The sequence below is a fragment of the Neodiprion lecontei genome, chromosome 4 (assembly GCF_021901455.1).
Source record: "Neodiprion lecontei isolate iyNeoLeco1 chromosome 4, iyNeoLeco1.1, whole genome shotgun sequence".
Classification (NCBI taxonomy): Eukaryota; Metazoa; Arthropoda; class Insecta; order Hymenoptera; family Diprionidae; genus Neodiprion; species Neodiprion lecontei.
The window spans coordinates 28,424,725-28,436,678 of record NC_060263.1 but is presented as its reverse complement, the minus strand read 5'-3'; the positions used below and the strand labels follow the sequence as shown (position 1 = coordinate 28,436,678).

Here is an 11,954-nt window from a genome sequence, read left to right as displayed (position 1 = left end):
TCATACATCATCATACATAGTATCAAAGTTCGAAACCATAGTTTGGATGTCGGACGTTCAGAAAGTGACGTCACCAATTCAAAATCAGCTAGCCGAATTCCTCAGTCTGGAAACAACCGCGCAGTAGAGCGGACGGATGAGAGTCGCGCTCCGCAAATTTCGAGAACCGGGTTCTCAACCTCTCGAATCCCGCGCTTCGGGTCCGCTACGTATTTCGAGTACCGGGTTCTCAACCTCCCGGATCCCGCGCTTCGGGTCCGCTACGCGGTGAAACTCGACTTCCAGGATAAGCGCTCCGTGGTTCCTGGTTCATGTTTACAACAAATTATTTCAATTCGTTTTTCGCGCAAGCCCATATTCAGTAGCTGTCAGTCCGCTAATAAAATTTCTCGACTTCCAGGATAAGCGCTCCGTGGTTCCGGGTTCATGTTTACAATAAATTATTTTAATTCGTTTTTCGCGCAACCCCAAATTCGGTAGCTGTCAGTACGCTAATAAAATTTCTCGACTTCCAGGATAAGCGCTCCGTGGTTCCGGGTTCAAGTTTACAATAAATTATTTCAATTCGTTTTTCGCGCAACCCCAAATTTGGTAGCTGTCAGTCCGCTAATAAAATTTCTCGACTTCCAGGATAAGCGCTCCGTGGTTCCTGGTTCATGTTTACAACAAATTATTTCAATTCGTTTTTCGCGCAAGCCCATATTCAGTAGCTGTCAGTCCGCTAATAAAATTTCTCGACTTCCAGGATAAGCGCTCCGTGGTTCCGGGTTCATGTTAACAATAAATTATTTTAATTCGTTTTTCGCGCAACCCCAAATTCGGTAGCTGTCAGTACGCTAATAAAATTTCTCGACTTCCAGGATAAGCGCTCCGTGGTTCCTGGTTCATGTTTACAACAAATTATTTCAATTCGTTTTTCGCGCAACCCCAAATTCGGTAGCTGCCAGTCCGCTAATAAAATTTCTCGACTTCCAGGATAAGCGCTCCGTGGTTTCTGGTTCATGTTTACAATAAATTATTTCAATTCGTTTTTCGCGCAAGCCCATATTCAGTAGCTGTCAGTGCGCTAATAAAATTTCTCGACTTCCAGGATAAGCGCTCCGTGGTTCCGGGTTCATGTTTACAATAAATTATTTTAATTCGTTTTTCGCGCAACCCCAAATTCGGTAGCTGTCAGTACGCTAATAAAATTTCTCGACTTCCAGGATAAGCGCTCCGTGGTTCCGGGTTCAAGTTTACAATAAATTATTTCAATTCGTTTTTCGCGCAACCCCAAATTCGGTAGCTGTCAGTCCGCTAATACAATTTCTCGACTTCCAGGATAAGCGCTCCGTGGTTCCGGGTTCATGTTTACAATAAATTATTTCAATTCGTTTTTCGCGCAACCCCAAATTCGGTAGCTGTCAGTCCGCTAATAAAATTTCTCGACTTCCAGGATAAGCGCTCCGTGGTTCCTGGTTCATGTTTACAACAAATTATTTCAATTCGTTTTTCGCGCAAGCCCATATTCAGTAGCTGTCAGTCCGCTAATAAAATTTCTCGACTTCCAGGATAAGCGCTCCGTGGTTCCGGGTTCAAGTTTACAATAAATTATTTCAATTCGTTTTTCGCGCAACCCCAAATTCGGTAGCTGTCAGTCCGCTAATAAAATTTCTCGACTTCCAGGATAAGCGCTCCGTGGTTCCTGGTTCATGTTTACAACAAATTATTTCAATTCGTTTTTCGCGCAAGCCCATATTCAGTAGCTGTCAGTCCGCTAATAAAATTTCTCGACTTCCAGGATAAGCGCTCCGTGGTTCCTGGTTCATGTTTACAATAAATTATTTCAATTCGTTTTTCGCGCAAGCCCATATTCAGTAGCTGTCAGTGCGCTAATAAAATTCCTATAACTTTACAATCTTCTCATAATCTTTTTGGTAAAATATGTCGATAAAAAAATTATATCAAACCTTACACATTATTTTTGATTTGTTCTCACGCTGAAAATATTTATTAGTATTCGAGGTATAACTCGAGGTGGTTGGCGGTTTTCGTTGGAGGTAGTTAGGGGTGGTTGCAGGTAATCTCGGTGATTCAGGAGGAGGGGGACGAGGATTTGTGCTCGGTGAGTAAAACACTTTTATAATATTTCATGGCAATTGTAATTATATTTCATCTGAAATATTACAAGCTTGTCGCGTTTACAATAAATTATTTCAATTCATTTTTCGTACAAGCACATATTTAGTAGCTATGAATAATCTTATACAATTTACTATATTATGAATTAATTAATTAATATTCTTATAATATTTGATGGCAATTGTAATTATATTTCATCTGAAATACTACAAACTTGTCACCTTTACAATAAATTATTTCAATTCATTTTTCGTGCAAGCACAAATTCAGTTGCTACGAATAAGCTTATACAATTTATTATATTATTAATTAATTATTTAATCAATTACTCAATTATAATAATCCTTACACAATATTTTCGATGTGTTCTTATACTGAAAATATTTATTACTATTCAAGGTATAACCTGAGGTGGTTGAAGGTGGTCGGAGGTGGACGAGGAGGAGGACGAGGAGGACGAGGATTTGTGCTGGGTGAGTAAAACACTTTTATAATATTTGATGGCAACTGTAATTATATTTCATCTGAAGTATTACAAACTTGTCACGTTTACAATAGATTATTTCAATTCATTTTTCGTGCAATCACATATTCAGTAGCTATGAATAATCTTGTACAATTCATTATATTATTAATTAATTGATTAATTACATTAATCCTTACACAATATTTTTGATGTATTCCTATACTAAAAATATTCATTACTATTCCAGGTATTACCCGAGGTGGTCGGAGGTGGACGAGGAGGAGGACGAGCTGGACGAGGAAGAGGACCAGGTGGACGAGGAAGAGGACGAGGTGATCGAGGAGGAGGCGGGGTGGGTCGTGGGAGAGGACCTCTCCTCTCCTCAGAGGAGGGGAGGGGCAGGGAAGTTGGCGAGGCGGGCGGGGAGGGGGAAGGGACGGGAAGGGAAGGGAAGGGAAGGGGCGGGGGAGGGGGCGGGGAGGGAAGGGAAGGGAAGGGGAGGGGGTGGGGCGGGGGAGAGGGGAGGGGAGGGGGGAGGGCGGGAGGGAGGGAGGGGTGGGTGGGAGGGAGGGGAGGGAGGGTGGGAGGGAGGGAGAGGGAAGGGCCGGGCGGGCGGGTGGGCGTGTGGGGGACTTGCACTGACATCCATCGTCCACTTCCTCCCTCCTTCCCTCCCTCCCGCCCGCCCGCCCACCCTCCCTCCCTCCCGCCCGCCCGCCCACCCTCCCTCCCTCCCTCCCTCCCTCCCTCCCTCCCTCCCTCCCTCCCTCCCTCCCTCCCTCCCACTCCCCCTCCCCCTCCCCCACCCCCTTCCCTCCCCTCCCCTCCCCTCCCCGCCCCCTCCCCCTTCCCTTCCCTTCCCTTCCCGTCCCTCCCCGCCCCCTCCCCTTCCCTTTCCCTTCCCTTCCCTTCCCTTCCCTTCCCTTCCCTTCCCGTCCCTTCCCCCTCCCCGCCCGCCTCGCCGCCTTCCCTGCCCCTCCCCTCCTCTGAGGAGAGGAGAGGTCCTCTCCCACGACCCACCCCGCCGCCTCCTCGTCCACCTCGTCCTCCTCCTCGTCCACCTCCGACCACCTCGGGTAATACCTGGAATAGTAATGAATATTTTTAGTATAGGAACACATCAAAAATATTGTGTAAGGATTAATGTAATTAATCAATTAATTAATAATATAATAAATTGTACAAGATTATTCATAGCTACTGAATATGTGATTGCACGAAAAATGAATTGAAATAATTTATTGTAAACGTGACAAGTTTGTAATATTTCAGATGAAATATAATTACAATTGCCATCAAATATTATAAAAGTGTTTTACTCACCCAGCAACCTTATCCTGGAAGTCGAGAAATTGTATTAGCGGACTGACAGCTACCGAATTTGGGGTTGCGCGAAAAACGAATTGAAATAATTTATTGTAAACATGAACCCGGAACCACGGAGCGCTTATCCTGGAAGTCGAGAAATTTTATTAGCGGACTGACAGCTACCGAATTTGGGGTTGCGCGAAAAACGAATTGAAATAATTTATTGTAAACATGAACCCGGAACCACGGAGCGCTTATCCTGGAAGTCGAGAAATTTTATTAGCGGACTGACAGCTACTGAATATGGGCTTGCGCGAAAAACGAATTGAAATAATTTATTGTAAACTTGAACCCGGAACCACGGAGCGCTTATCCTGGAAGTCGAGAAATTTTATTAGCGGACTGACAGCTACCGAATTTGGGGTTGCGCGAAAAACGAATTGAAATAATTTATTGTAAACATGAACCCGGAACCACGGAGCGCTTATCCTGGAAGTCGAGAAATTTTATTAGCGGACTGACAGCTACCGAATTTGGGGTTGCGCGAAAAACGAATTGAAATAATTTATTGTAAACATGAACCCGGAACCACGGAGCGCTTATCCTGGAAGTCGAGAAATTTTATTAGCGGACTGACAGCTACTGAATATGGGCTTGCGCGAAAAACGAATTGAAATAATTTATTGTAAACTTGAACCCGGAACCACGGAGCGCTTATCCTGGAAGTCGAGAAATTTTATTAGCGGACTGACAGCTACCGAATTTGGGGTTGCGCGAAAAACGAATTGAAATAATTTATTGTAAACATGAACCCGGAACCACGGAGCGCTTATCCTGGAAGTCGAGAAATTTTATTAGCGGACTGACAGCTACTGAATATGGGCTTGCGCGAAAAACGAATTGAAATAATTTATTGTAAACTTGAACCCGGAACCACGGAGCGCTTATCCTGGAAGTCGAGAAATTTTATTAGCGGACTGACAGCTACCGAATTTGGGGTTGCGCGAAAAACGAATTGAAATAATTTATTGTAAACATGAACCCGGAACCACGGAGCGCTTATCCTGGAAGTCGAGAAATTTTATTAGCGGACTGACAGCTACTGAATATGGGCTTGCGCGAAAAACGAATTGAAATAATTTATTGTAAACTTGAACCCGGAACCACGGAGCGCTTATCCTGGAAGTCGAGAAATTTTATTAGCGGACTGACAGCTACCGAATTTGGGGTTGCGCGAAAAACGAATTGAAATAATTTATTGTAAACATGAACCAGAAACCACGGAGCGCTTATCCTGGAAGTCGAGAAATTTTATTAGCGGACTGGCAGCTACCGAATTTGGGGTTGCGCGAAAAACGAATTGAAATAATTTGTTGTAAACATGAACCAGGAACCACGGAGCGCTTATCCTGGAAGTCGAGAAATTTTATTAGCGTACTGACAGCTACCGAATTTGGGGTTGCGCGAAAAACGAATTAAAATAATTTATTGTAAACATGAACCCGGAACCACGGAGCGCTTATCCTGGAAGTCGAGAAATTTTATTAGCGGACTGACAGCTACTGAATATGGGCTTGCGCGAAAAACGAATTGAAATAATTTGTTGTAAACATGAACCAGGAACCACGGAGCGCTTATCCTGGAAGTCGAGAAATTTTATTAGCGGACTGACAGCTACCAAATTTGGGGTTGCGCGAAAAACGAATTGAAATAATTTATTGTAAACTTGAACCCGGAACCACGGAGCGCTTATCCTGGAAGTCGAGAAATTTTATTAGCGTACTGACAGCTACCGAATTTGGGGTTGCGCGAAAAACGAATTAAAATAATTTATTGTAAACATGAACCCGGAACCACGGAGCGCTTATCCTGGAAGTCGAGAAATTTTATTAGCGTACTGACAGCTACCGAATTTGGGGTTGCGCGAAAAACGAATTAAAATAATTTATTGTAAACTTGAACCCGGAACCACGGAGCGCTTATCCTGGAAGTCGAGAAATTTTATTAGCGTACTGACAGCTACCGAATTTGGGGTTGCGCGAAAAACGAATTAAAATAATTTATTGTAAACATGAACCCGGAACCACGGAGCGCTTATCCTGGAAGTCGAGAAATTTTATTAGCGGACTGACAGCTACTGAATTGGGCTTGCGCGAAAAACGAATTGAAATAATTTATTGTAAACATGAACCAGGAACCACGGAGCGCTTATCCTGGAAGTCGAGAAATTTTATTAGCGGACTGACAGCTACTGAATATGGGCTTGCGCGAAAAACGAATTGAAATAATTTGTTGTAAACATGAACCAGGAACCACGGAGCGCTTATCCTGGAAGTCGAGTTTCACCGCGTAGCGGACCCGAAGCGCGGGATTCGAGAGGTTGAGAACCCGGTTCTCGAAATTTGCGGAGCGCGCCTCTCATCCGTCCGCTCTACTGCGCGGTTGTTTCCAGACTGAGGAATTCGGCTAGCTGATTTTGAATTGGTGACGTCACTTTCTGAACGTCCGACATCCAAACTATGGTTTCGAACTTTGATACTATGTATGATGATGTATGATGTACGATGTATGATGTATGATGTATGAGGTATGATGATATGATATGATGTATAATGATTTTAGCTTTCACATTTCATACAAGAAATACACACTTTATCTCTCCTGCCGATTCCACACTCAAGTGGCTAGGCCCTTCGATGGTCAGCCTTTGACTAAAGATATATACTTCTCTCAACGGGTCAGCTAATAATGCTGCCGTTCTGCGACAATTGGATGATAAAAATTTTTGCTCATACCTTTCAAATGTGTGTTAAAACACACTCGAAGTTTCAAGAAGCTTCGTTCAATCTCTCCCCATTAGAAAAAAAAAATCGCTCACAATCACCTTTTTAGGTCTTCAAATCAAGACACTGCGTTAAATACTGTCTCCTATACGAAGCATCCATTTCATCTTGATCAAAATTAGCCCATCCGTGATGTATTACAGTTACTTTGAATTTTTTTCCATACGAACACTTTTCGAAAAACAATTCTGCTTCTTCACCCAACGTAGGTACATCACTTTCGACTAGCTAAAACAGCGTTTCGATTCTATGCCTACAAAAATTCCAAGATCGAGAGAGCAAATGAAAAGTTGTTGGAATAATAATGAATATTAATGTTATGGAATACATCGAACGCGTGTCGAATAGAATTCCATTTCGAAATGAATTTTCTTTGAAAAATATAAAATTTATAGTATGCATCACGTATTAATCGTAAATGGATCACATGTATTAATATCGTACATGAACCGCATATACATACATACTTTTTGGTCTCTGCATCATTGTTACATCTGATTATTATTTATGATTTATGTATACATTCTTCTCTCCGGTACCTATACTTCAATTAAATCACTGTTTCGCTACGAATTTTGTCATTTTGAGCTCCCAATGTTGTTGACTATGAAATTACGGAGTAATATTTCACGTGTCGTGATATTAAATCAACTGAGTAATAATAAACTAACTGAGTCACGAATGAAATATAATTCATATATAATTATATATTATTTAATATCTTATAAACATTTACATTATATCAAAACTATCATTTTATAATATATGTATATTGTAATAGTATATAAATACGGATCACGATATCTTAAAATAGTTTTAAGAACTGTAGGCTACATCATATTGAAATTCTCCACCAAAGTCTATTAATTTTATTCTATTAAACCTTTTCTCTAACGCGCGACCGCCAGAGATTCTGCAAATAACGTCGATGGTAAATTAAAAAATTCGTACACTCAATAATGTTAACATGACGAAGCTGTTGCACGAATATGGCGATGATTAAATGAAATTTGAAACCATGTGTTACATACTCTTTTATTTTATGCTACAGCTTACAATTGTCATTTTCATCACTACAATCGAATGGGGAGCATGAGATAAAGTTGCCAGGCCACTTACAATTGACTTTGCGAAGTTATAACTTACCAATAACGACTAATAATATTCTGCGCTACATCAATCAACAATTCGACTCTTTTATAGATTTACTTAGCACTAGTGCTTGAAACCCGATTTCTACACACTAGTCCTTACAAAAACTACACTATAATTTCGTATTTGACAGGATATAGCACAGAAAATAGGATTCGTGGCATGTGCGCATAATATATAGGCACTTCTTGACTCGTGTCAGTTTGGCACTTGCCTTCGGCTCGTGCGGCGCTTTAGACGTATCAAGAAATTCCTATTTTATGTGCACTTGCTACGAAAATAACTATAACGAATACGACAAGTCACTTTTGGACGTAAAAGCATCACTGACTTATTCAAACACTGCTGCAGCGTCTGATCTTGTAATGTGTAGTCAACAAATAAGGAAATGATCGGATGGAAGAGCCATAGCTTTTACCTCAGCATCTTGCATGGATCATTTTCAGCCCAGGCATAAAGTTCAGAAGCACTACTTTCGATTATACAAAGAAAGTACACTGTGGCATTAAAATTGGCTGTCTACAGTCATAATTAATCATGATGAGACTAAGTGCTACAGGTTCTTCTTACCTACAAGTATATCTGTAACACAACATTGTTAGCCTACATTATTAAAAAATGGTTAGTTACATTTAGAAAATAAGGATACAACACGAATGAATCATACGTAAATTTCTTTTTGCTCTTTTGCACCAACACATGTACAAGTGGATTTCGCGGTCTAGATTGTCGAATAGGATTACATATTTTTCGAATTGTTAGTGTAGAAGTTACCTCTAAGATAAGAAGTATTTGAAATGAAATACCGTTAGAGAATTTCGGACTCGGTTCAATTTGAGAAACATGTTTTCAAGATATTAATTGACAGCTAATTTAAAGTTTAGCGTAAAATGAAAAAGTATGGCCGCTGTTGCGACACTTGCAATTTCATATCGGCTAGGGAATATTTGTGGCATTAGATAGAATCCAAGCGATACTCCACGCAAATGTGATTCCACAATCATCTAACAATAAGTCTTAGAAACTGGGAATTTGTCTCGCAAAATTCATCTGTGTACACGCACGGCAGCATCACGACAAAAAACGAAGCTCTTATGGTGTACTCTTAATTAATCGGAAGCGCACTTATTATCGCTAATTCATTATATACCCTAATTGGTAAGACAAAAAAAAAAATAACAATTGTAAATACTATATAATACTATCACAAGACGAGACGGTGAATGAAGAGTATTTCAAATTTTACGAAATCATTTTACTCGTTAGCGTCACAAATTAGTTTTGATATCAACGTTATACAAGAACAAAACAGTTATGATAATAGTTCTGATTTTATTACCTTTTCTACATTTTTCGGGATATTCGCATGGTGTATACTGAATCGATAGTATGAATAATAAAAACAATGATAATGATAATAAGAATAATCTCTTTTTCAAATACTACAGTAGATCTATTATCTGAATAAAATTTGAAATACCTATATGAAAAACGTATTTATTGTTCAACGGATTATAATTACGACAAAAAAGAATGTACATCTATGGTATTATGAAATATATTTATGTATATGATGTATGTTAAGTCTCGTAAGAACAAAATCAAATTTTACTCGGTCTAAATTAATTCAAAATCAATATATACACATCAGTAATACTAATAATAAGAATATTAATAATACGAATAACAATAAGTATATCATTACTACCATCACAGAATGCGATCCGTAATGGCTTTTTCATTATGTTATGAAGATTTATTTTAATACTTTTAAGATTTACTTTGAGTTTACATTTTTGCTGTGACATCTATATTATGTCTCTACTGTAAACATATAGTTTTTTCTGACCACATATGACAAATACGGTAAATATATAAGGTGTATTGTATAATAATGATTTCTACATCCTACACATTATAACACGGTAGTCGACGAATCTGTTGTTAATTCTTAGGACGCGGAAGAAAAGTTGAAGCGAAAACCATCACAATTCAGAAGTTATTTTTCTGATTGACCTCATCAGCATAGTAAAACAAAAGCTAAATAATGCATTAATGATTTCGTTTCACTTAAACCAGATGGTATAGTTGCCAACATTGAACTGATGCAGGCTATCGAAATTATCAATAGACTAACTGATCTAAATTGATTAATCACCCAATGACTTATAGTTTTATAGTATGACGGTTTTAATTCTAATTTGTTGAAGGAAAAGTACTCAATGTTTGTTTTCGCATTATTTGACGACTGGAAAATTTTCGTTTCTGAATGAGTGATACTACAAAATCAACAAATCATGTCGCGTCAGTTGAAAATTAAAAATTTTTTTTAAATTTCATGGGCTAAGCATTAAGTAGAAATGTTTTTTAATTTTCAATATACGATTAGTCTAAAAATATGCTGTGTGCAAATTGAAATATTCCGCGATCGACAGTATGTACTATTCTAGTCAAGTGTCATACGTTTTTTTTTTTTTTTTATCAAATGATTACAAAATTTTTCGAATCGAATAGATAACTAGTTTACCGAAGATTTGCAGTTGCTGCTTGGAGTTGATGGTTTTATATTTTACTTTTAAAAAAATCAGTCCACCTCTTCGGATTATCAATTGTACATAATTAATGATATTCAATCCTACCATAGTACTTTTTATGAGCTTGATTACTCCTAGTAGATGTAAGAAAATTCTGGTATTAGATGATTATTTCTTTTATGTAACGCAAGCATGGTTGATGCGTCTTTTTTCTTGCGTTTCGAACGTAAAGTAATTATTGTAAAAAGTGCACTTTTACGTCCTAGTACTAAAACGTGCTATTTTTTGTACTCCACTAAATAAAATATTATAAACCATACTTTTGTTTCACGATTTCTTTTAATTCATTAATCAATGAACATACGATGATGGATATGTATCACTTCCTAATAGGGAATCCGGTAACACAGAACGTCAAAGCCATCTGGAGCTGATTAGAGTGTCGTGAAGCTACACTCGAAAATATTTGAATCATTAATCTGTCTTGACGCCGAAATGAAGCTATTTTTTCATCAATGAACTGTGGTAAACGTGATGCTTACGCTATACGTAAACGTAAAGCCCTACGACTCTTCCTTAACAGAAACAAGAAATATTTGCTATCTAGTTAAAATTTCTGCATTTTGTCCAGGAATTTCTTTACCCAGGTTGTCACCCTGTCCATTCTGGCCAGGTGACCTTCCAGGCTTTATACATTTCAACTTTGTTGTACCGCCGTAGTTAAAGTTTACATCGCTACATGTATCCAAAGGATGAATGGTACCTGCTACATTAGTTAATGAATCCCCAGTTGTGTCCTCCAGTTTCGTTGTTGGTACTTTTTTCACTGAACCCAGTTCGTATGCTGATTTGGACGACTTTAGTTTCAATTTAGCGTTGGACAATGGCAAGGAAATTGACTTCTCTAATGCAGTAGGTTCAATGCGCAGTAATTGACCACCTGATTGATCAATGATGTCAGTCGCGGAGCTCACTGTATCAGTAATTTGAATATCAATATTGACAGTCTTTGGATCATTTTCGTCGTTACCGCTATCTCCACATTCTCCTCTCAAAGCAGCTATTTGTGCACGTTGTTGTCTGATGTGATTGTGTGAATTTGCAAAAAATGACGAAACCTTCTCAAGCTTTGCCCCTAAATTCGGCTGACTCAATGTCGACTTTAAAGGGTATGGTGTCTCAGCTGTGATACTATTTCCCTTCAACATCTTTTGAGATTCTCTACCAGTAGAGTTGCTTTTCATTGGTTGATACTTGTTATTGTTGTCTTCAATAACTTTCAATGGATACAGTTTTGTACCCATGCTACTTCTTCGCTTTTCCGCTATACTCAACTGTGCAACTATTCGACGAACATCACCTGGGATCTCGATATCTGTTCTTGTGTCGGCCAAGTGCTGAATAAAATTCCCCAGCGTTGCAACGGTGACTTCAAGACTGCGATTCTGGGATTCTAACTTGTGAGCTGATGATTGTTGAATTGACCGGGCTGTTTCAAGGCGGTGAAGGTTGCTCATAGCAATCTGTGAT

General features: G+C 39.1%; 1 protein-coding gene across 4 annotated transcripts in view; it reads right to left on the bottom strand.

The window, feature by feature from the left end:
• Nucleotides 1–10,299: 10,299 nt before the first annotated feature.
• The window catches only part of LOC107222820 (TBC1 domain family member 1), a 37,715-nt gene continuing 36,060 nt past the window's right edge, over nucleotides 10,300–11,954 (bottom strand). For all 4 annotated transcript variants that reach the window (XM_046738662.1, XM_015662334.2, XM_046738663.1 and 1 more), the window contains one exon: nucleotides 10,300–11,947. In XM_046738662.1, the coding sequence (XP_046594618.1) occupies nucleotides 11,024–11,947 (924 nt within the window). In that variant the 3' untranslated portion in view covers nucleotides 10,300–11,023. The remainder of the gene's footprint in view (nucleotides 11,948–11,954) is intronic.